Source organism: Archocentrus centrarchus, chromosome 13, assembly GCF_007364275.1.
Source record: "Archocentrus centrarchus isolate MPI-CPG fArcCen1 chromosome 13, fArcCen1, whole genome shotgun sequence".
Taxonomy (NCBI): Eukaryota; Metazoa; Chordata; class Actinopteri; order Cichliformes; family Cichlidae; genus Archocentrus; species Archocentrus centrarchus.
Window position 1 is genome coordinate 25,191,145 of NC_044358.1, and position 26,197 is coordinate 25,217,341.

Here is a 26,197-nt window from a genome sequence, read left to right on the forward strand (position 1 = left end):
CTGATTTCTGCAAATCTCTCTGGATAAATTCAAGGTTGTATACTATAAAATGAAAATATGACGACGATAAGACCCCTTGAGCTGCTTCTTTGCTGTCTCCAAGCCTCACTTTCTCTTTCATTGCCTTTCTGTTCTTATAGTCCTCTGTCTATTAACTGATTTTTCTTCTATTGCATCCTGTTGTTGTTCCTTGCTCCAGAAACCATTTTGCTCCTTTTACTTGTTATCTCTATATGTTTCCACTTCTCCCTTTTGTAAATGGTTTGTTTAATACATGACTGGAAGAACACACATACATACATGCCTGCATGCATGCATGCATTCACGCAAATGAAAGGCTGAAGTAAAGAAGCTCCTTATCTTTCCTACCAGAGACACTTTCATGTGCTTGCATGCAGATGAATAATATATGTGGATGCACACACACATAAGTAACCCTATTCGATTGGTTGTGATGCTGACATGGGCTGTTGTATGCTGTGCATTTGCACTCTCTGGAACACAACTATGCGTGTGTGTGTGTACGTATGTGTGTGTACTTGGCTGACTGCTGGCACTGTGAAGGGATGTAGAGTCTCTAGGGGCCTGGTGATGAATGGGAGTGTTGTCAGTAGTCAGGTCCAGCTGCCTTTGTGCTGTCTTTATGCTGCATGTTCCCCTATTATACCACAAGCGCTGCATGTTTGGTGCACAGAGAGACAGTGTGGGCGGGCTTTGTTGTTCATGTGGATTCAATGAAACAATTCTTATGTGAGAAGGGTGTTAAGATGTTCACATGCTATATGTATGAGAACAAGTGCTCACACGTTTGATTAAGGTTTTTAAGTTGTGTGTAGAATATCTAAACATACACTCGTGTGCGTCTCGCAACACACACTACATAAAACAGCTTTTCTGTCTTCATTTGAGTGGATAATTATGTGTCGCTAGTTTGGAATCGGGAAGAAAGGGTGTCTCCTGTGCTGGCATGTAGATTTGTCAGTGTGTGAAAAGTGGGCTCTGAGAAAATGCTGTCAAAGCAGAAGCTGGATAATTTGCCTGCAGACACATTCATGATACAGTGACGTGTGTGCATACATTTGCCTTCCAGAAGGCCGGCTGTATGGTTTACAGATTGTGTGTGTATGAAGAAGACTCATAGCTCAGTGCAGAGGTTTTTTTTTTTTTTTTTTTTTTTTTCTGCTAGCTTACACAAAACTTGGTCCCACTGGAATCTCTAAGAAAATCAGGGGAGAATGATCAGTGCTCACAGTAAATCGCACGCACACTTAAAGATAATAAACCCCTGCTTCTCTGCTCTGTACAGAGGAATCAGGTTGTAGTTTGCATTCACTGGGTGAGAAGCGGGTACTTGTGGGATCCAAAAAGTTAACATACTTTAATGTAACGCAGTCCGAGCTATTGTACTGATAAACTTTACTAACACTTTCCACGGGTGCTGATTCATGTGCTGACAGTCCTATAGGAACCTGTGTTCTGATTTCTCTCTGAGTCAATGAATCTAGCATGACTGTGCATAAATTGTTGTGCTCACCATCTGGCAGGCATCTCTCTGGTTCAGTGGTGGTATGTTGTTGCACTGTAGACTGGCTGCTCATGCAGCCCAGTGAGACGACTTATGACTGGAGATTAATGTCCTATCAAGGTTGGTTTACAGCATTTTACAGACATTATTTGTTCTGCTGGTGTGATGGAGACGTTACTGAGTAGGGTGATCTTGGAGAGTGAGGATGTTTGTAAATGAGGATGCAAAGTTTCTGAGCTGTGATGAAGAGTCACACCTTCCTCCTTATGATACAGACTTTTCTGCTTGGATTAAATGACATTTAATGTTTAGCAGGCCTGTATAGATAAAAATAGCTTGATACAATGTGGAGAAGGACACCCATATGTATGCCCCAGACCTACCATATTAGAGTACAGGATACTTGTCATCTTATTCCGTTAAACGGCTAATATTTTTATTATCTCAATAAGTTATTTTTTTTTAAGTGATAATATTCTGGTGAAAAACAGACAACAGGCTAAATGAACTCACCTTGCCGTTTATTTTGAAAAGCATTTAGCAGTACAGGTGATAATGGCAAAATTACAGCAAGCCTCTTTGTTATTGCTAGATGCACAGACAGTCGCACCTCCCTCTGCTTCTTCAGGGATCTAAATGGGAATCTGACTGGAGGTAAACACGTCATTGTGTAGAGCAGCCAGCAAACAGACAGCCTGACAGACCAGTTAATGGGGAGATGAAGGGATAGGGTTTAATAAGCAGTGTAGTGGATTTATTTAAACAGGGCAATATTTACCAGTCTGGACAATGTCTGATTGATTTTAAATTGACCTCGCCATATCTGGCCACATCGTTTGTGTTTAAATTCTTATTTAATTCTGTTCATTCATTATCATTCTCCCCTCATTGTGTCAAGCTCTTGATTTAGCTCCTATCGTAGGTTGTTTCTACTGAGGGAAGAGCCACACTTGAAAACCTAAACATCAGAGTGGATTCTGGGACTGGGGCCAGGAGCAGTCTGTTGCTACTGCCATGCGCCAAGGATTTTAAAGATTATTGGACAATAGGAGCTTATAATAGTAATCTAGTCTATAAATTGAAAAGCTGTAGAATGATTCTGGCTGCTTTTTCACAGAGAAAGTATTGAGTGGTTATAGTAACAGGCTTCAGTTTGTGACTCAGCGCTTTACTTTTACCTTTTTCCACTTCTGGGGACTTTCTTTGGCTTTCTCTTCCTTTCACCCTTTTCTTCTCCCATGGCAGCGACTCTCAGAGTGCAATAGAAACAAGGCTTTATCTGACTTAATTCGTTTATTCCTTTCTTTCCAGCCTTTTTTCACCCACCCTCACACTAGATTTTATCGCTATTGGATGTTTAGCTGTATTCCACTGTTCTGTAGCTTGGTTTTATGAATGAGCTCACTGAAGGTCATTTGGTCATTGTTCCTGATGAGCCTTTGCACACGCAGCTCACACATATTTCTCTTATCTCTTCGTATGAACAAAAAAAATGAAACTTGTTGACTGGCTCATGCCTTCTCACCTACTTCTTCTCCCTCCTTCCCAGCTCTCTATGTGCAAATCCCCATGGAGACATGAAGGGAAGCAAAAGAAAGTAAGCTGGAGAGATTGCTAGAGAACCAAAGATTTAAAAAAAAATAATAGAGAAAACTTTAAGTCCCCTGATGTGTGTTGAGTGGCCGGTGGCAAAATAATCCCTCCTTACCTTCACACAACAATCACACTAATGACCTTGCCTGCGCTCATCAGTAGACAGACCAGCACCTTCAGGGATAGACAGATGGAGTGTGTGAGGCAGTGAGTGTGTGTGTGAGTGGCCCCCTTCTTTGTCTGAGAGGAGGGGGGCACTCACACATCAAGGATTAGAAAGGCTTAAAAGACGCTACGCCTTGGCGGATGTGCGCATTTGTGCGTCTTTTGTGAGGTGAGCGTTATCTCAAATGACGTCAGCGCTAATAGAGAGTGGTATTGCATTTGAAATGCAGTCAGGTACAGAGGCTGCAGTAGTACTGGCCCACTGTGGTTATGAATGGGCAATTTTAGAGATAGGAACATGATTTTTGGTTTCATTTCTGCATGACATATTAGTCTTGTGTCAGGTCAGTGCAGCCTTCAGTAAATAATAGCATATTATTGCAAAAACAATCTTAAAGTTATCTGCATTTCTTCTGATGTCTTCAGCCACCTCTTGTGGCTTTCATCAGTGTATGGAATGGACTCAGATTTCACACAGAAGTGTTATTAATAAATATAACAATAATACTACTGCCAATATTTTATATTTTTACACATGACCGATGCAATCAATTTGTATACCCATACTTCGAATCATGAAAAAAAAAATGTGAAGGTTTATAATCTGTGATTTCTTTGACTTGCTGGTGATGGTGAGCTCAGTCTTTGAGGTTTTGACTTCTGATTGGTCAAAACTCAACATATGATGACATCACTCCATGCTTTAAGAATATTGTCTAACAATATTTTCTTTAATTATTTTCTGCAACCAATTTATAGACAAAATAATTTCCAGATTAATCAATAATGAGATGAAGTAATAATTAGTTGTACTCCTTCTACGTCATAGCTTGCTGTGGTGAGTTGTAAACCAATTATTTTTACCAGGATGTTCAAGTTGAAACTTTGTTTTTTATTAAGAGAAGTGATTTGAAGGAAACACAGCTTGAAGGAGTGCACACTTTTTTTATTTAATTTCTTTTTCTTTTCTTTTCTTTTTTTTTTTTGTACCCTAAGGCAGGAATCGAGCAAGAATTTGGACCCTTATCAGCCACTGTGATTGGCCAGTGGGTTCATATGAGAACCCTGGGATATGAGGTAGTGTAAAGCAGCAGTGCCAATCAGAGGGAAGAGATGGGATGGGTGGAGGGAGGAGGGGAAAATGAAAAGGGAGTCTTGGCATCATCACAGAACGGGAATTTAATGGTGTGTGTGTGTGTGTGTGTGTGTGTGTGTGTGTGTTAGTTTTCATAAGAATGGAAAGAGGTGGGGGGGTGAACACTTGGATTCGGTCCAGGAGAACTGTTGTAAAATCCAACCTGGTTCTTTTCCTGTTTCAGCAGAGAGGATAGTCAAATTCTCACCACTGCCTTTTCCTGACATTTTCTTCCTCTAGGCATGGAGAGAGTACAGCAGACAATGCACAGAAACTAGTCTGAAAAAGAATGAATTCTATAGAAGAAGTGTAACTTTTACAAATGAAGTGGAGGATGAAGTCAACAGAGGTCATGATTGATTATTTATGGCTGCGGCTGTGCTTATGGACTGCCATTGTGTTTGGTGTGCTTTAACAGTTGTACAGCATTTAGTATATTTTCAGCCTTTACTTCTGGTCTGAAGCCTTGAAGGCTCTAAGGCTACTTTAAAAGATCCAGACTTTGACTTCTGGGTTCTCAGTAAACACAGGCAAATGAATCTAGTATTGAACAGATTATCTCTGTAGTCAAGGAAGTAACAAATGCTGACTTAGATGACCACAAAATACGCTCCTGTGACTTTTAGCTAAAAAAATGGGAAAAAGCTAGCATTTATTTGATGAAAATGTGCAGTGGAAGGAAATATTAACTCTGTCCTTAGACGCTACGCCTCAAGGACATGGCATATTACAGCATTATGACCTATTGCATAAATACATTGGCAGTGTTAAGGTTTCTTCTGACTCTATACTGACATTATTCCACTTTCAAAAGAATTACCATATCTTTAGGAGAATATTAGAAAGGATTATGGTGAATTAATAACGATACATATTTTTTGTGGTTGATTGTGTAAAATACAAAATAATCATACTCCTACAAAAGTGTTGATCTGTAATTTAAAAAGTTGACTCTTACCCTGAAAAATTGCATCCACTTGACTGTAATGTAGACAGGACCAATTAGTTAGTGGAAGCATCTTAGCGAGCCTCGTTGGGCAAAGCTTGGCCTTGGGCCTTAATACTGCTGCAGCTGCAGACACATCAGTGCGGAATAGCAAAGTCTTGAGCTGTACTGGTGCACCAGTGTCTGTCTGTAGACTGCTTTAAAATGGATGACCAAGCACAACCCCTGTAACCTCTGGACTTGCTGCCCCAGAGCCTGCCAGCTTCCTCCACTCAGACTACAGAAGGAGCTCAGGGGTGGTACTCCCACATATGGGTGCATAAGCACAGTTAGAAGAGTTCTAAAAGGTGATGGATTTACATATTCATATGCTGCTAGAGCTTACGGGCTAAATACTGTGTACTATATACTGTAGTTGGGTCTACTCACCATTTTATATATGATTTAGTAACTTCTACATTTCATTTCTTGTCACAAAGGAGACAAAGCATGGAAAAGGGTTTAGTTTGACTGATCAATATTACCAGATTATATTGGCCTATCACAGAGACATTGGTTTCTCAGTATTTGGTGTCAAGTTGTGCTAAACATATTCCACAACATAATACAGGAAAAAAGATATGGTGTGCACACATAGTTTTCCCATTATAGCAGTTCAAAGTCTCTTGTACTTTCAGCATTGTCTGTAGTTCATAGACCAGAGTCAAGCTGTGTCTTTACAGTGAGTTGCTGACTAGTTTGTGAGATATACTGCTGCAATATTGATAAACAATAACCCTGTCATAACATGTTATATATACGTGTATGCAATATCAGATTAATTTTTCTCTTCCTAAAAATGTGCACTGGCATCAGCCTCAAAAATCAGTATGAGCCGGGGTCTGCAACCATCTGCCTTTGTGCCAACATTTGGTTACTGTAGCAACCAGTAAAAAGTCATTATCTTTAATTGACACTGAGGCAGGTTCAGGTGTTTTCAGTTGTATCATTAGTTGTTTTTTTTTTTTCCCCTCTCTCTCTGACTTGCAGACATTCCAGCCTCTGGTATAATGTGTTTACTTCCAGATCATACGTCAGTCATCGGTTTTCTTCACACTCATTGGTAGTCGCTTCAGTTGCTCACATGGAAGTTGATAACATTTTATCTCTGGTCCCGCCCACTTCCTGTTGCTGGAATTATTTTTCGCCTGTAGTTGCTTGAAGTTGTGGAATGTCATTCATTTTCTTTGGTCTCTGGTCACCACATCACTGCGGATCGCTTTCAGTGTGTACGCAGCTTAAGAGTACTGATGAATCAGCTGGTCAGAAAGAACAAAACATGACCGAAGAACAATTTAAAATTAAAATGTCATGAACATGAAAAGGGAATGGCAGTACAGACGGTTGTTGGGAAGGTTGGGGGCACAGAAGCATAGAAGGTGGTTGTCTGTGATTTATTTATTTTTTTTTAAATGTTGAGGCTTGTTAGGGCAGCAGCAAGAGGTACAGATGAGCGATGGTGAAGTAGTCCTGTCTGTATACCATTAGCTGACCGCAAGTGCTAAGCACTTACCAGAAGCTCCTTATGTTAACTTCCTCCTCCAGCACTAAGTCTCTCTCTTCTTCTCATTTTGTTGGAAACTCGTTTTGGTGGTGGCTGTGGCTCAGGAGGTAGAGCAGGTCATCTACTACTCAGAAGGTTGGTGGTTCGATGCTGCTCCAGTTTGCATGCCAAAGTATCCTGGACCCCAAGGTGCTCTCTGATGCAACCGTCAGAGTGTGAATGTTAGATATAAAGCACTTTGAAATAGAAAACAGTGCTTGTGTGAATGGGTAAATGTGAAACATGTTGCATAAAGTGCTTTGAGTGCTCAGCTAGAGTAGAAAAGCGCTATATAACCAGTCCATTTACCATTTGTTCTCTCTTAGTATTTGCCTCACAATACATTCACTTCAAACAAACTTGCAAAGTTCTTGAAAGGTTGCATTTACCAATGGAAAATAATTTCTCTTTTTCTTTGAACCACTCAAAATGAAAAACACAATTTGAATCTGGCGTCAATATAAGCTTTCAAAAACCATTTGTAGTTTTCAAATCAATTTTTCCATTTTACACAATGAGCCATTTCTCCCTAGCCGAGCCGATCAGTATAAGAGTACAAAAAAAGCACCCAATTCAACAAAAATATAATTACACAAACAAAGCTTGTATTGGGATGTTCTGCCTCCAACTATTGTTTGAATCTGGGTTGTGCCTTTAATTCTGGAGAGCTTGTCAAAAGCAGTTGGCAGTGTATTGTCCAGGCGTACTTTTTTATTACTACTGTCTGCTTTATTAGCCTTCCACAAAGCAGGAAAGGACAGAGAGAATTGACTGGAGATGCGAATGAAGGTGGCAACTATTGACTAGTTTCTCTTGCTTCTGGCAGGGTGCAATGATGCTACAAGTGTGCCACTGCCCAGGCTAGCCCATTAGCACCTAGACTCCACACATGACACCATGACAAGAACAGACCAGGCCACATGCAATGTGGCATTCACGGGCATGCAGTGATGTACCATAGCTGCTTTCACAGCCAGCACTTTGCTTCTGTGGCATTCTGTAAAAAATTGCTTTAAATTATCTTCCACTTCCCTCTCAGTCCTTGTTTCTTCATTTCTGTCATTTTCATTTTTAATTGGTCTCAAGATTCAGCAGTGCATGAACATTTCTGGCAAAGAAGGGGGGGGGGGGGCAAAGTTTATTTAAACGTTCAGTATTTTAGCAGAGAGCTCATGAGTTTAGAGGGCTTGTGTATATTGTTAGATGTGAACGTGCCGTATCTATGTTGGAGCATATGCTGTAGGTGTAAGTGGCTGTTTTTGTGTGTGTAAAGACCATCTGTCACCTAGTAACGGTTTGGGTGATCTCTGGCTGATGTAAGAGCTCCCTGTAGGGATCATAGAGCATAATTATATACAAAGCCTGCGGGTCACAAGTACAGATGGAGTTTAATAACATTACTCTTATATTCTGAGCGCTGATCTGAAGAAAAATTATCATGTCAGAGTGAAAAATGTTCACATGCACGTCGTGACAGCTACAGTTTTCTGAATAGTGTGTATCAGCAGTTTATTAATGGCTCTCTATTTGATGGAGGCTAATTGTAAAATATATTTATTTAGGGTTGTGTTTAAAAGGTCAATTAGAGAACCTTTCTACCTCCTTACCACATCTCAAGGAATGCAAATGAAATATGGATATGTTGTGTATAATTTGGCCTCAAGTTTCTGAAGTCAAATGAGCCAGCATCAGCTATTTTGCCCTGTTTGGTCTCCCTTACAATCCAAAGCAGGAAACGGGGAATGCAAAGGATACACACATATGCTGCACAGTTGAAACTTTCCTTCATAGTAAGACAAAACAATGGAAGCTGTGTCACAAAAGAAAAAGGAAAAAAAAAAAGAAAAAAAAAAAATAGTGTCGCAATCAAGACTGTGCCCTAAGTTTATTCTGGCTGTCAAAATCTTTGCAGCGGATGAAAAAGTAATAAAAATTTAGCTCTGGTGGCAGCAGCATCACTTTGTGAGTGCACACAGCTTTCCTGTCTTGTGCACCATCTGGAAAACACACCCAGCACATCTATTAGGCACTTACTCCAGCTAAGGACGAGTGCTCTTCTGAAAATGGGTTAATAATGACAATTAAATTAAAGGTAATGTCAGCAGTTGATCTGCCACTCACAAATCATGTTATTTTATGTGAATGGTTTTCTGTGCCTGGGGAGTGGAATTGCGGTTTTGAGTAAGTGTAAGTCACTGAGCCGAGCTATTGAAAATCTACAAAATTGTTTTATTATCAAGACATTCTCTTACTACATGAAGATTTTCCACAAAGAGGTCAGAGCACAGAGTTGGCTACGTTCTTTTTACGCAGGATATAAAGGGGTGAAAGTCCCACTCAGCTCTGCTGTTCTTTAAGATGCATATGAACGTAGATTTTTCTTAATTGAGGAAATCTATTATGCAGTCTTATTTTATTTGTTAAGTGAAGCAATTTGTAGTTTTATCATAATGCAACAACTCATAAATGTTTATTAACAACAGGAAATGCAGACATATGATATCCACCTCTCAGTACTGAAAGATGGAGGTCATCCCTAGTGCTAAAATGAGACGCGCACACGTACACACATCAAACCGGTTACACTAGTAATTAGAACTGCAAGCTCATTCAGGTGGAAGATTGCCAGCTGAGTTTAAAAACCCACCTGCCAACCCCTCTCTGCAAAATGCTGATTTAACCATAAAACTGCCATGTATGTGTTTATTTGTGTTTACTTTATGAAAGCATGCCTGTCTGCATTTAATACTATGTCTCGCTTTGTTTATTGGACATATTTGTGTATGCTCAATATCCATGTTTATTGTAGGTCTTTGTTTGTCCTGTTGCATCACGTTTGGCTAGGAGGACAGGGCCGCTGTATTGGATGTCTGAATGTGTGTATACAGTTGTGCTGATGCTGACAAGCCTTCTAGCAGGGGAGCAGGGATCAGATGTATGCTAATATCACCAGCAGACAGTCTGCTACTCTGACAGAGGCTGGGCTGCAAGGTTAGGCACTGCTGCAGGAGAAGACAAAGCTAAGGGAGAGAGACAGATAGAGATGGAGCCCAGCAGAGACATGCTAACACATGGAGAGAGAGAGAGGGATTGAAAGAGAGAGAGGGGATATTGGTAAAATTACATAAGGGTCAGAGGCATTAAAAGAAGTAAGGCAGTTCATGCCAGGCACAGGGAATTAAGAAGCAAGGAGAGAGAAGGTCCACAGATAAACTTTTGTGCCAAAGGAAAACACAGGCCATCTGTCTTTCTGACCTTGCATGCAAAGCAGCAGTTGTTGTTGTTGTTGTTGTTTATGCTGTACAGCCTGTTGAACAGGGAATTTCTAGGGCAAATGTACCAGACTGTGTCTTAAAAGTACAGAGCTTTCAATTGGCTGCATCCCACATCTGGGCTGCAGCCATTGATTATTTTAATTTCATATTTTCATTCATACTGTAGATGAATCTGTTAATCTGGCAAATAGTCTCCCTGTTCACCCAGAAATGAGGGTTACATTTTTTTTTTTTTTTTTGCATTCAATAACAGTCCAATACACAAAGATTATTTCATTGAGCTTAAATTGAGATTCGGCAAATCTTCTCAAAGGGTTAGCATATTTGTTGATAACCTAAATTATTAATCAGCAGGAGTAGAGTCAGAGAGCTAATCTGAGTTGCAGAAACCTTGTAACATCTCACTTTTCTCTTGGCTTGCTGTTAGCTTGGAGAGAAATTACCTCAGAAGAAAGTACCGCCCTGTGAGTACTTGTGCATCCAAGTATGTGTGTTTGTGTCTACAGGAGTGGATTTATACGGTAGTAGTTTGAATTTATATCTGCCATTCTGTGTTTCTAGCACATTTTATTTAAGTGCGCTGTCAGTGAGGCCTCAGTGTGCAGCTGACAATTTTAAACCACAGTGCCACACTTCTTTGTTCCCTTCATGTTCTCCAACTGCTCTCTGAATGGGCATTTAATTTTTTTTTTCCTCCCAGGAACCTTTTTAATGCGGCTTAAACCTTGCTCTTTCCTGTGTGTTACCCCCCCCCTCCCCAGAGTCTTTATTCATAGTCTTGAATTTCAGATTAGATTCAGATTGCATTCTCAGTAGTTTTTGTTTACTCGCTTTTGTCCCCTTTTTTTCCTCCTCTTATCCAGCATCATTCCTCCTTCTGGGAGTGACTTACTAGCAATGCTCAGAGGTCTTCTGAGAATACAGCTGCAATTCATGATAAGGTGTATTGTATTTAAAATTGTGCCATATTAGAATATATGGAGCTGCTAATCATTTTTTAAATGTTATACTCCCATAAGTATGTTTCAGTACAGTGTGCCTGTGCACATGTAGTAGAATTCAAATATGTACTGTGACAGAGAAGCCATGGGGGGTGGGGGTTGATATTTCTGGTCTTTTTTTTTTTTTATGTGATCATATCACTGTGCCATCAGATGATGCTACTGCACAATTTGTGATTGTACAAATGGAAAGATGTGAAGAGCTGGAGCACAGAGTGACCATAATCCCAGTTATAGCTAACCAGTGCTTCTGAATCTGTAATGGTTTGGTTGCTGCATTAATATTTCTGTGCGTTGACATGAAAATATGTTTTTGATTGGTTTATAAAGATTAGATTAAAAAAAAAAAAATTAATATGCTATATGAGAGAGCTATAGGTTGATTGATTCAGCTTGTGCAAAATATTTTTATTTTATAGGAATCATTTATTACAGTTGGGTGTGCTTGTGTGGTTTGGTTGGTGTATGTTGTTTGCGTGGTCTCGTGAAATATGTTAGCAGTGGTATGATTGCTGTGTTTGTCTTCTGCTGATGCATGCACACAGTGGATGGAAAGAGTGAGGGTATTTTTATTTCCTGTTTGGTGTGTGATAGATGGATGTGCTGCATTTGTGGAAAAGACAAATGCCTTCTGTTTAAGCGGATACACTGAACGCACTGCACTGCAGAGCACTTCATGTAAAGAGCAATGAATGTGAAGTGTGGAGGCATTTACATATAGATGCATATACATTATATATTTGAGTCACTGTAAAACCCATGTCTGTGTGTGCATCACTGGTATGTTTACATTTTGTTGTTTTTGAGCTCTCTTCTTCAGCATTCATATCAGTTAATTCCCTTTTCCACTGAGAACCTGACCCAGTGTGAACAGGAAGTGGCATCAGTGTAAGGGCTGTGCACACCCACGCACAGCCCCAGTGCATTGGACATGACCCTAGTATCTTACTAATGGACAGCAAGTCTCCAGAGCAGGGGCAAAATGAGAGGGGGGTGGGGGGGGGGGGGGGGGGGGGGGTGGAGAAGGGTAAGAGTAGGGGAGGGAATTCTTGACAGATGGGAATCGAAAATCTATATGATGATGGTGGTAATGTTCTGGGTGAGATGCAACAAGGAGGTACAACTAGCTGCAGACTTGCATCATGCAGAAGAAGCAAAAAAGGGGGAAAACACTTTGTTGACCAAAACAAAGTAAGGGTCATTCACTCTTTGGGAATATTTTAGAGAATAAGGGAGAGAGAGAGATTTCCCTGCTGCCTCTCTGTCGTCGTCGTCATCATCATCAACATCACACTGTACACTTCATAACTATTTCATGACCTTTGTTTCTATCAACTCCCAGCCTTCCTGAGTGTATATTAGTGTACAATTAGAGGCTTTGCTGGGAAACTTGGCTTCCTAGTTTATCCTTGTTTAACACTGTTCACTCTATACTGTGTGGCACTCACTGACTTGGGAAAAATGATTAAGTGCTCCTTCTTTTATCAGAAATACATTTGCTCTCTTATTTGTATTATACTATCCCTTTACTGGTTGCACATAATGTTCATATAATCTATAAAATACTTGACCTTTAGCTAACAATGTTGTACTTCCACTCAACATTTATTTCCCTCACAACTATTTTTCTTGACTTTGACTTTAAAATTCTTTCTTCGTAGATGTAGCTTTCAGTCATGGTCATCACATTCAAACCATATGCACTCTCTCTAGTCCAACATTTCAAATCAGTAATGATTTTTATGTGTATCAAAACAGGCCTGACTGTCATCCTCCCTTGCTAACTCTTGTAACTCTGTAACGAAAGGAATGCAGGCAACTCACGAAAGCTGCATGGCCTCACGGGCAGTGAACAGTCTCTCCCTTGTTGCCCTTTGTAGCACGTGTTATTCTGAACTTCACGGCCTGACGCCCCAGCATTACCTTAAGGCTGAACTCCAGTACCTTACAGACACAGCATATCTCCCTCTACTTTGTCCTTGAGAGTCGGTGTCCTAAAAAGGGATGGTTCAGTCGAAGCAAGATTCCTGTAGCTTCACTGCTTTTAACCATCTGAAAGGAGGGGATGAAATAATCAGTAATATGTTGATGCAGTATTTGGGTAGGCCATGCTTGTAATGCTGTTTAAGGGGGTGGGGGTGTGGCAGGTCAGACCCTGACCCTCATATCCTCCAGGCCTTGCCACTCCCTGGCCCTTTTCCCTCAGGGAATTCTAGCGTGCAACTCACATGACCCAGGTTGCTGACCTCTTTCCCCTTCCTCTTGTACCCATTCTTCTCTGTACCCCCATCCTGTCCATGTGCACTAACTTTCCACCCTCTTTTGCCTCTCAATAGTGCTTTCTGCTTGTTCCCATCTCCTCGCTTTCTGCCTGCTGTCATGTTTCAGGGTCTAAGGCAGATACAACACAGGCCTTAACCCATGTCTGCCTCAGCTGTGTGCAGCCCAGGGCCTTGAGATGGTGGTATGCAGCTGGACATGCGCACCAGACACAAGGCCTCAGGGTGAACTAGGAAACTGCCTGACTACTCTGCACCTGGACTGCTGCACTGAGACTAGCTGAGCACAAGCAGCGGTGTCTTTATAGGAAAGAGGAAATGTATTCCCCTAATGACTAGATCTAGTGTGTGAAATGCTACACTTAGACTGCCACCAGACATGCTATAAAAACAAGCTGAATTGTGCAGTTGTAGTTTAATATAAATTCTGTGTTTCTGTCAGTGACTTTGGTGCAGCAGCCACTCAGTGAGACATTTTATTTTTCTCTATTATTTCCTGTGTTATAAACAGTTGCATCCTCACAATAGACCAGCAAAAAATGACATCTTTTTTTTGCCTTTTTCTTTTTGCAGTTATGGCAGCTCCTTGTCATGCATACTTATATGTGAACTTGCACTCTGCTCCAGTGAATATGTTAGCTGAGTGTCACAAAATGGATATCAGCTTGAAGATTTCCATACACAGTGCATGCACACAGGGGCATAATTAGGAAAAGATAGGTAGGATCAGCAAAGCAGATATTAACAGGGCATCTGTGAGAGCACTGTGCCTGGCCAGCCTCCAAGTCCATATAGACCTTTGGAGTGCTTGACTGCACTTAACTCAGAAGCTCACTGCTAGTTGCAATCATGACCTATTTCACACATGAAATGATCATCACCAGGATCTTGATTACACAGGGTACATTCTGGGTAGTCTGTGTATGCATGCACATGCATGCGTGCATTTTTATGTGCGAGCTCATATGAAACATTCATGCTAATGTGCTTCTGCAATAGGGTTTCCTTACTTATCTCTTAAGGTAATACCCTCTGTCAGCTCATGCGGTAGACAGCTACTTCAAGCATGTCACAGCAGTTTACTCTGCAGAGATAAGTTTTACAAGCAAGCACTGCAAAAATAGAGCCCACAGACCTACCAGAAATCCCTTTTGGTTGACTCTGAAAGAAAATACAGTATATAAAATTTAGAATAGATTAAGTGACATCTGCTGTACAGAATTACAATAGCTGTAAAGTAAAAGGTTACTAGTTATGAAGGATCCAGTAATAAAATGACATCTACAGACATCAGATGTCTTTATTGGTGGTCTTGAGTCCCACGTAACTTTATTATTTTCATATCTGTGAAGGCTGTCAGTGTGCAGCACAGGAAAGGATCACATAGACGCAGTATATTAAGAAGTTAATATTACACTGAATACATGTTCAGTTAAGTCAGTGGACTATATCCAGGGGCAGCAGGTCATGTTTTTTTCTGTGTTTTTTTTTTTTTTTTAGCTGGTAGGTGCATTTGAGGTATCTGCTAAGGTCATCTTTGTAATGTGAATATAATTAAGTCAGTGCACAGGTTTAACCCACAGACTGTAGCTCAGTGAATACCACACTGCAGTCCTTCCATCCAGTTAAGGGGTCTGTGGTGGTGCACATGATGTGAATCATCTATAAATGTGTACATTCATACACTGTCAAGCAAATAGACGCACACCTAGTAAGAGAAGATGATGAATTCATCATAATTCTCAGGTCACATTTGATCTTATTGACCATCAAGTCAGGCTGTACACAGTACACAATGCATACTGTTATTACAGGGATTTGGCCTATCTCTGTGAGCCTTGATGTATTTTTCATGATTGTTTCCTTGATAAATATCAAAACAAGGCATTCTTTTTGATATGGATTCCTTTTCCTGCTCGTGCTGGGTTGTACACCTGGTTAAGCACAGGGGTAGTCTTGTCTCTGCAGTTTTAATCCACAGCCTGATTGGAATTTACTTTCAGTAAAACTCTTGACTTCAGCTTTGAACTTTGAATGGTGGCCCTACCTATCAAATAAAATATAGTTATACAGTATACGTAGTACTCGTTACATAGCAGGTGTTTTTTAATGCCGGAGTTTCTTGTCATTGCCTGTGTCTCTGGTGAATCATTGTTGGACAGTGAAGTTCATCTTTGCGAATCCACAGATCAGTGTTGTCTGCCAAACTCAAAATCAACAGTAATGACGGCTTTGTCGGCTTTTGTGTTCTCTGTCAAAAGAGCTGCTCGTGATTAATAGTGGTTTTAATGTCTGTTTTTACTACATAAATCACTCAGTTATGACATGGAGTGGGTGTTCTTGATCATTTTCAAATCCAGTACGTGCTGGCTGACTGAGAGCTTAGGAAGATTTTTGTTCCTTACAAATTGTGCCGTCGCACCCTTCCATCCCTCATTCTTTCCCTTTTGTTAACTTATTTTTAGGCCTGATCTACCAATTAAATAAATAATATTGAGATGAGCAAGTCAACTAAGCATCTCTATATGTTCTAATGTGTATGTGCCGTTTTCATGCTTGCAGTGCACTCGTTTCTTGTAACTGATTTAGGTAAATATGCATGACATTAGTGATGGTACACCAGCCAACTCTTATCTGTTTGGTTATAAACATAGGAAAACATGTTTTTGATGGAAACAAGTCAGCCAACAGGCAGTGCCGCCTTTTAAAATGCAGATGGCTTTCCCTAGTTGGCCAATTAGTAACTTTAGCTCTGGAACACTTATCTGCTTTCATCTTCCTGTGTGTGTCTTTCATTTAGGGTGCTGAGAGCTTAGTGTGCCTGTTTCTACAAGTGTGTGCATATCTTTGCGTGCACATTCATTTGTCTGTTTGCTACAGTAGTGATAGACCCACATCACTTTCTTTTAATATTTCTGCGAGTGAGGCAAAGCAACCAAACTGTTAGAAGCCAGATAATAAGCCAAATCACATATTGTGCTGCAATGAACATGTGAGTGAAATGTGGAAGACACCACTGTTAGCGCTGCAGTCCTGGCAGCATTAAAATTAAATGATTGCCTTTAACTGAGCTACAGCTGGCTTAAGTAATGTGCAGCATTCCAGCAGCTTTGCCACTGACCTCAATCTTTTCAGGAAATATTCAGTGGGGAAATAGGATCACAAATTAAACATTGTTAACAGAACACAGGCATATAGTGGGAATTTAGATGAGACACAATGGCTAAAATTTGTGATTAGAATATTGGAATATTTTTCTGTATATCTCTAGTTTAAATCTCCACTTTCTCTCTCTCTCTTTCTATCATTCAGGACCAGACCTCAGACCAGTGAGCTTCTCTTGCATGGAAACCCTGCTTCCTTGGCAGCCTGCTCCTCTCCCTAGAGCTTGCGGCCAGCATGGCAGGATGAGCCTCTGCCAGCGATGATGATGGCCAAAAAGCAAGATCCCCGGCCACCCACCTACAACCTGGTTGTGGTTGGGCTGTCCGGCACAGAGAAGGAGAAAGGGCAGTGCGGTGTGGGCAAGTCCTGCCTGTGTAATCGCTTTGTCCGGCCAAGTGCAGATGACTTCTACCTAGATCACACCTCTGTTCTCAGTACCAGTGACTTTGGAGGCCGTGTGGTGAACAATGATCACTTCCTGTTCTGGGGAGAAGCTGCGAGGACGCTGGAGGAGGGGTCAGAGTGCCGTATAAATGTGGTGGAGCAGACGGAGTTCATTGATGATCAGACGTTTCAGCCACATCGAAGCACAGCACTGCAGCCTTACATCAAGAGGGCAGCTTCCACCAAGCTGGCATCAGCTGAAAAGCTGATGTACTTTTGTACAGATCAGCTGGGGCTGGAGCAAGACTTTGAGCAGAAGCAGATGCCTGAAGGCAAGCTTGTGGTGGATGGCTTCTTACTCAGTGTGGATGTTAGCAGGGGTATGAACCGTAGTTTTGAGGACCAGATGAAGTTTGTTACCAACCTGTATAACCAGCTAGCAAAAACAAAAAAGCCTGTGGTGCTGGTCCTCACCAAATGTGATGAAGGGGTTGAGCGTTATATTAAAGACTCACACACATTTGCCCTAGCTAAGAAGAATCTACAGGTGGTAGAATCCTCAGCACGTTCTAATGTCAATGTTGACCTAGCCTTTCTTACACTGGTTCAGCTAATAGACAAGAGTAGGGGAAAGCCCAAGATTATCCCCTACTATGAGGCACTGAAACAGCAGAGTCAACAGATTGCCTCAGCCAAAGATCGGTATGAGTGGCTGGTCAACCGAATTGTGAAGAACTACAATGAGACATGGCCCGCTGTCAATCGCCGCATGCAGACAGCCCCTGAGTACAATGACTATGTTTTTCTTGAGGGCACTGCTAAAGCCAAGAAGCTCTTCCAGCAGCATGTGCATAGACTTAAACAAGAGCATATAGAGAAACTTAGGAAGACCTATCTAAGCACTCTGCCGCAGGCACTGTCTGCACTCTTACCACAGTTGGATGAGATAGACCACTTGAGCTGGTCTGGAGTTCAGAAAGTCCTGGAGACAAAAAGAGATTTCTCTCAGTGGTTTGTAGTGCTGGATGATACCCCTTGGGAGACCACAGCACACATCGATAACACAGATGATGATCGCATCCCACAGGACCTTCTGGAGACCCCAGCAGCTGAAGCTATCTATGAAACACATCTGGAACAGCTAAGGAATGAGCGCAAACGGGCTGAGATGAGGTGGGAGTTCAAGGAGAAATTAAGTGTCTCACCTTTTATCACACCAGGGAAGCCATGGGAAGAGGCCAGAAGCTTCATCATGAATGAAGAGTTCTACCAATGGCTGGAAGAAGCTGAATATCTGGATATCTACAATAAACACCAGAAAGAAATCATTGACCGGGCCAAAGAAGACTTTCAAGAATTGCTCCTTGAATATTCTGAGCTATTTTATGAGCTAGAAGTGGACGCAAAACCAAGTAAAGAGAAAATGGGAGCCATTCAGGAAGTGTTGGGGGAGGAGCAAAGATTTAAGGCCCTGCAGAAGCTGCAAGCAGAAAGGGATGCTCTTGTATTGAAACATATCCACTTTGTGTATCACCCCACAAAGGACACCTGCCCCAACAGTCCACATTGTGTGGATAGTAAGATAGAGCAGATACTGGCCTCCAGATTCCCAACTCGGTACCCTTCATCAGACTGTGCAAGACTGGAAGGGGGTAGGGCCGAGCGGATAAATCTTGTCATTCTAGGAAAAGATGGACTAGCCAGAGAGATGGCAAATGAGATAAGAGCCTTGTGCTCCAGTGACGACCGGTACGTGTTAGATGGCAAAATGTATGAGCTAGCCCTTCGTCCCATAGAGGGCAATGTACGTCTGCCAGTCAATTCATTCTACACACCAACCTTTACACCCCATGGTTGCCTATGTTTGTACAATTCAAAGGAATCTCTCTCCTATGTTGTTGAGAGTATAGAGAAGCTTAGAGAGTCAACTATTAGCAGAAGGGAAAGGGAGAACAGCTTAGCTCAACTCCCGCTGTCCCTACTTCTGGTCACCAAGAGGGGGGTGGGGTCCATAGGAGATATTGGAGGGGAGACAGCTCAAACTCTCATACAACAAGGGCAGCAGGTGGCTGCAAAGCTACAGAGTGCTTACCTAGACCCTGCCTCTCCAGGCATGGGTTATGGCCGCAATGTCAGTGAGAAGCAGATCAGCCAGATGTTGAAAGGACTCTTAGAAACACGCAGAAACATAGGGAGCAGCTCCCCTCCCCTTCCTCCTCCATCCTCTGCCTTCAGAGACTCTCAGTCCCAGTCGATGCTTGAGGCAGACCTGAGGATAGTCATGTGCCTGATGTGTGGAGACACGTATGACCTAGATCAACTCCTTGCTCCCTTCCTTTTGCCCCAGCATTGTCGTCCTTCCTCCAGCCTCAGTAGTGGCACCTCCGTTTTGCTGGATCTTAGTATAGGAGGTCAGAGGCAGAACATCGAGCTGTCGCTCCTCTCCTTCCATTCCTCATTCTCCCTCCGCAAGACTGGGCTGGTCCATGGCTACATAGCAGTCTATTCTGCTCGCCGCAAGGCCTCTATGGAGACATTATGTGCTTTTCTGTGTGAAGTCCAAGACATCATCCCAGTCCAGTTACTAGCAGTAGGGGAGAGCCAGATGGAGCTCTCAGACTCAGACTCAGCTAAGGAACAAGTTAGTCAGGGGGAAGACCTGGCCCATGAAATAGAGGCTAGGTTTAACACAGTAATATGTGGACACGGTGGGGTAGTAGGGGGACTTCATAAGATAGATCTCTTCCAGTCCTTTTTTAAAGAGGTGATAGAGAAGCGCACTATTATTGAGGCCACACACATGTATGACAATGTGGCAGAGGCATGCACCAATGAGAGCATCAGCCCTCGCGGTGGCTCTCCCAGCCCAGTTACACTTATGGACTCAGAGGATGACATTGATCCATCACCTCCTTACTCTACCCTGAGGGAGGATGGTCTCAGCTCCCACCTGGGAAGCTTCAAGCTGTCAGAAATGGATTCAAATGATCCCTTCTCTCTCATTTCTGAGCTTAGCTCTTTTGAGAGCAAGGTGAACAACAAAGTTCCTCCCCAAGTGAAGCCCAAGCCAGTCCTTAAGGTTAATCTTGGCCCCTACATGGACCAGCAGGGAGGCACCAACCGCCGCTCCTTGCCCCAAGCTGTCACCTGGGCTCGAGGTAGTGATGGTGGCTATGACCCCTCAGATTATGCTGAGCCTATGGATGCTGTGAGCAAACCTAGACACACTGAAGAGGAAAATATTTACTCTGTCCCCCATGACAGCACACAGGGAAAGATTATCACCATCCGCAATGCCAACAAAGGTCATTCGAATGGGAGTGCTGGGGGGAATGGGTCAGACAGTGAGGCTGATAGCAGCTCACTGGAGCGCAGGAGAAAGTTGTCTGCTATTGGTGTAAAGCCTAGACTTTACAGAGACAGATCCAAACGGCTTGGGAAATTCAGCAGTTTTAGGACGAGCTTTTCTATCGGCAGTGATGATGAGATGGGGGGTTCGCTCAAGACGAGCCAGGATGAAGGCGTACCTCAAAAGGACAACTCCATTGAGGATAGTGAGGATCCTAAAAGACGGAATATTCTCAAGAGCCTGCGCAGAAACACAAAGGTTAGTGTTCATGCATCTTTCTGTTTGAGTTAAATACGAGTGCCATTTTGGTTAAATAACTTTAAAAAAACTAACTCATAAATTCAGAGTTTTTTTTTTTTTTTTTTTGTTTAGCAATTTTCAGATGCAAAAGTTAACAAGATTTATTGTCAAATTTTGAGTATTTATTCTGGAATTCATCTCCCACTGAAGTGCTTTTCAAAATTTAAAAATTTCTTAATAACCTCCTTACTGAAAGCTGCCATACCCTGCTAAGCATTCATTTCTGATTTTGCCTCATGAAAAAATAATTTTTTTAAGCAGGAAAACCTCTGTCCAATGGTAAACCCAGCACCACAACACATATTATGATTTTGTGTGCTTGTAGACTGGAAAAAAAAAATCTTGCCCTAATATGAATTTTTCCATCCATTTAGATTACATAGTTTTAACATAATCATTATTAAACTCACTGTGATGCCTATTTGTCAAACACATGCAAACGAACCATTTATGTATATAAAACTTGAGTTAATTAAGCTGTTTATTTTTATATATTCAAAACATATCAGGTTTACCTGTTCGTTTTATGTTTTCCTCACAACATGTAATTATATTGAAAATTTGTATGCAAAAGTACTTCAAAGGGTTTTACAGACAGAACACATAAAATGTATATAATCTCCAATGTGATTAGTTCACAGTTGAGATTGAACACCTGTTTGCTTTTGTGATGAAATTGTGATTAAATGTGTTTATAAGTAAAGTCAAGGAATTTCTAATGAGTTGAGAAAAATCTCTCTTCTCTGAAGCTTAGCCCACTGACAACATGACATACTGTAGGGGGTTTATATGAAAGGATGTCTGCAATATTTTTCCCTGACTGCTCAGTGGGAGCCCTCTAAACTAGCCAGCTCATCAGAGATAATGGAGACAAACTCTGGTCAGTAAATCTCTATACCAGAAAGCAGAAACTCTTAATGGATAGGGACAGAGCCACGGTATACACTGTGATATTTCATCTGTTTGTATCTATCTCTGTCTGGTATCTTCAGGTTTCCCATATATTAGAGCTGGAAGAATAATGTTAAGCACTGATGTTTTGTGAGGGTTTGACAACATTTATTTTACAAATCTCTCTGCGGCACATAAAACTAATATCAGATCTAACTAAGATCAAATTTTTATATAAAACTAGCTGTGAACATCCCTGCTCTTCAAGAAATAACAGTACTAACAAGCAAAAAAAAAGAAAAAGAATATAAGCATATTAGTCTTTTGTCAAAAATTAAAACCTCCCTTTAATTAAAACTTACAGTATGTGGAGTCCATATGTCAACAATGGTCTCATTATTGACGTCACTGTTTTACTTTAGTACTGCAGCGATATTTTGACCAAGGCTACTCAGATTAACTTTTGCTTCCTTCCTTTAATTTTCTCATATTCACAGTTTTGTCTCTTCTTGCTGATTCATACTGTTTCTCACATTCCTGTCACTTTTTTCCCCTCTCTACCCACTATATTCTTGTCTTTTGGACACGAGTATCTTCTCCTTTACTTGATTTCTGTCTACCCATGTTCTTTTCCTTCCTGTGCTTGTCTCTCACCCACGAGCGGTGACCTTACAGTGTTAGGCTTATCAGCCCGGTATGCTGTTCATTCACACACATGGTGTCGTATAGAAGTGCCAACTGAACAGCAGTTACATCTGTGTATGTTGTGCTTCTGTGTCTGTGATAATTACCATGGCTGTTAGCAGAGTGGAACAGGAGGGGGATGATTAATGTTTTCACACACTCGGATGTGATGTCCAAGTACCTGCATAGAGGGTGTCCTCTCACATAGTTCAACTGCCTAGACCACATTCTCTAGTACTTGTTGCCATTTATCCTCCTGAAAAAAATGTAAAGGCCATGAAAATGCAAGGCAGCAGGGTAGTTTCTCATCAGACTACAAATGAAGTGAGCAGCCTAGTTCAAGCAGTACACTCACTGGCCACTTTATTATGTACACCTTGCTAGTCCTGGGTTAGACTTTTTTTGCCCCCAGAACTGCCTTAATTCTTTGTGGCATACATTCAACAAGGTTCTGGAAACATTCCTCAGTGATTTTGGTCCATATTGACATGATGGCATCACACAGTTGCTTCAGATTTGTTGGCTGCATATTCATCATGTGAATATCCTGTTCTGCCACATCTCAAAAGTGCTCTATTGGATCAAGATCTGGTGACTGTGAAGGCTGTTTGAGCACAGTGTACTCACTGTCAAGAAACCAGTTTGAGATGATTTGAACTTTGTGACATGGTGTGTTATCCTGCTGGAAGTAGCCATCAGAAGATGGGCACACTGTGGTCATAAAGGGATGGACATGGTCAGCAACAATACTCAAGTAGGCTGTGGCATTCAAGTGATGCTCAGTTGGAAATAAGAGACCCAAAAATGTGCCAAGAAAATCTCCACAATGTTACATGTATACCACCACCACCACAAAAGAGTATACAAGGCAGGAGGGATTTGTGCTTTTATGCTTTCGTGTTGTTAATACTGTATCATCTGAATGCTGTAGCAGAAATCAAGAATCATCAGACCAGCTCACCTGACACCAACAACCATGCCACATTCAAAGTTATTTAAGTCACCTTTCTTCCCCATTCGGATGCTCGGTTTGAACTTCAGCAGGTCGTCTTCACCATGTCTGCATGCCTAAATGCATTGCGTTCCTACTATGTTATTGGCTGATTAGATATTTTTGTTAACAAGCAGTTGAACATGTATCTAACACAGTGGCCAGTGAGTGTACAGTACCTGTTTGGGTGAGTGTGTCCAAACTTTTTTTTTTTTGGCCACAGTGGCTTTTATTAACAGTGGAGAGTAACAGGAAATTGGGAGGAGAAATATGGAGGAAGACATGCCGGACTCGAACCTACGCGGCATATGTATATGGTCGCCTGCTCAACCTCTGAGCCACCTATGATTCTTATGCGACCCTGTGCTTTGACCCTGTCCATGTAAGGCAAAAGGTGGATTGATATAGTGCACAATTTTGTATGTGATATGAATTTTAAATGCTGCTGTATCAGTGAAGAGATAAAACATCCACTCTCACTTGTCAAGGGATTCAAAAGTTGTATGTGATGGGTTGCCAGGAGACAGGAGAGTGTATTGCACACTATTAGCTGGACGCCCTTCTTTCCTCAGAGATCTAATCATCAAAAGACAGCAATTAATATTCCACATACAAATTCAGTAATAATAATTTAGGACACACAATTTGTGAAACACATACAATTACTAATAATTTCACATTTGAAAAATAATGAAACTGAAAGGTCTGCTGGGTAATGCTAGCTAGCCAGGTAGGATAACAGTCTATTTATTAACAGCTGGGAGGGGCCTGTTGCTACATTCAAGAACAGTAAAGAGAGATGGAGAATGAATGAATTAGCTTAAAAACAGTGACAATGAAAAGTGACATTACATCTTATCTTATTGAAAAGCACAACAGGGACTCTGTCACAGAGCGACTGTATATCCCTGTGCCAAATATTTACTTTGTTAACAAAGCCTAAGAGTATATTATTTTATTTTTTTTATTATGAAGTCATTAAATGTTTTTATTTTCTATATACTGACAAAAGATATATATAAACACACACACACACACCGCCCAGCGCTACACAACACATTTTAAACCCACACATTAAAAAAAAAATGAAGCCAACAGAGTGTAGGTCAGTGTCAACATCATTAGTCATATCAGTGCCCGTGATTTCTGCCCTACAGCATGTCTTGGGATCTGGATATTCATATTACAGGCCATTATGGCTTAATTGTGGTTGTAACAAAGTGATCAAGTTCCATCACCTATTTTCTAAGCAGCTGCCTCTAAGATAAGTGTCCATTTTCAGTCTGCTCTAGCCAGAAATCCCTTCAGGAAGACCTTTTATTGAGTTATTTGGTCATATCAGGGAGATGTATTGTAGCAGTGCCTCAGTTTGGCATAGAATCAGCCATTCCTGTTGTTGGCTGGTCGGGGTTAACACAGCCTGTTTTTTCAGTTGTGTTTTATGTGAACGTTTGGCATTATGCAGTGTAAACATTTTCTTGGACGGAACCTCGGGGTACTGTCTACCAATTTGAGTCATGACGTCTAGGAACAAGTAATGGAAACTACACTCTTAGCCCATTTTAAACCTTCTTTACCTCAGGCACTGGCCAACTGTGTCTGTCCTGATCACCCTCCCTCAGTGAGCGGCCGGAAACATTTCCTGTCTCTTCTGCACCTTTCCTCCCCCCCTAACTTACTCAGCCAGCAAGAAGAGTGTTTGAAATTCCTCAGTCACCTACTTTGTCTACTGTCTTCATGCAGGAAATAAAAACGCAGGGAGACGGTCAAAGAAAAGGCACAAAAACAGCCATGGAAAGAAAATGGGGGGTGGAGAGGAATAGGAGTTATGGTAAAACATTAGAGCGGCTTTGTGTTTCAGTGTTCTACAGTGTGTGTAAATGCTCACTGTGGTGTCTGCATGTTATTGTTAAGGATGTGTTGTGTTTTTATTTTGTGGTAGAGGTCTGTTTTGTCTCCTCAGCGCTGGCAACATATCGTGTCTCAGTCAGCAACTAAAAGGAGTGGCCAGAAGGCAAAACCGCAGGGGGAGAAGACAGTAAGAGAGGAGAGTGGGTACAGGAGGACGTGGAGAGGGGGCGGTTGTATAGAGACAGTCTGCTAAACTGAGATAGGGCACAGATATACAACACGCTCAGTGTGATAGGACACAAATAAATTATGAGCTGCGATTTGGAGCTTGAAACCAAACTGGCAGCGCATTACAACAACACAGCTCTCTACTCCTGTTTTGTCTGTTATTGCTTTTTTTAAATTTGAAGGCTTACGTTGGAGGTTCACAAACTTGTGAACACATGAATGCAGGGTTCACAAGTATACGCACAGATGTGCCACCACTCGTCACCAGAGGTGGCAAAAGTACTGACATTCTGTACTTAAGTAGAAGTACAAGTACTTATGTTAAAAAATACTTTAGTAAAAGTCTAAGTACTGGTTCAACTTCTCTACTTAAGTAAAAGTAAAAAAGTACAGGCTCTGAAATGTACTCAAAGTAAGAAAGTAAAAGTAGCTCTTTGGAGGATGTTTCTACCTGCTATTTTTGTGTAAAACAAACCGAACCTCATTATATATTATTGTAATAATATAAAATAGTACATGAGAACACAAACGTTATTCCAATCTAAATTTAAATTCTAATGAATGCACTCAGCTTGAATCTGTTATGTAGGACACAAACTGTTAAAGGGAATTTAAACACAGCTCTATTCTCTGTGTCCTCCATAGTGGAGGGTGACTGTGTCTCCACCTAAACACCAACATGAGGATACTCAGGGGTTACAGTGGGATTCAGAAGGTGGAGGAACCCTAAGATCAGCTGTAGTGGCTCTGCATGGGGAGAAGAATCACAGCTTTCTATTGTAGCTGCAGTAAATGATGTTGGTGTGCAGGCTGTGATCAGCTGACCTGCTGCTCTGAGGTTTACTGCTCTGTG

General features: G+C 41.4%; 1 protein-coding gene across 1 annotated transcript in view; it reads left to right on the forward strand.

Annotated features, from left to right (window-relative positions):
* Window positions 1-26,197, forward strand: part of arhgap35a (Rho GTPase activating protein 35a) — a 64,330-nt gene that overhangs the window by 23,585 nt on the left and 14,548 nt on the right. Inside the window, exon 2 of the mRNA XM_030743900.1 lies at window positions 16,814-20,657. Coding sequence (XP_030599760.1) covers window positions 16,926-20,657 — 3,732 coding nt within the window. The 5' untranslated portion in view covers window positions 16,814-16,925. The remainder of the gene's footprint in view (window positions 1-16,813; window positions 20,658-26,197) is intronic.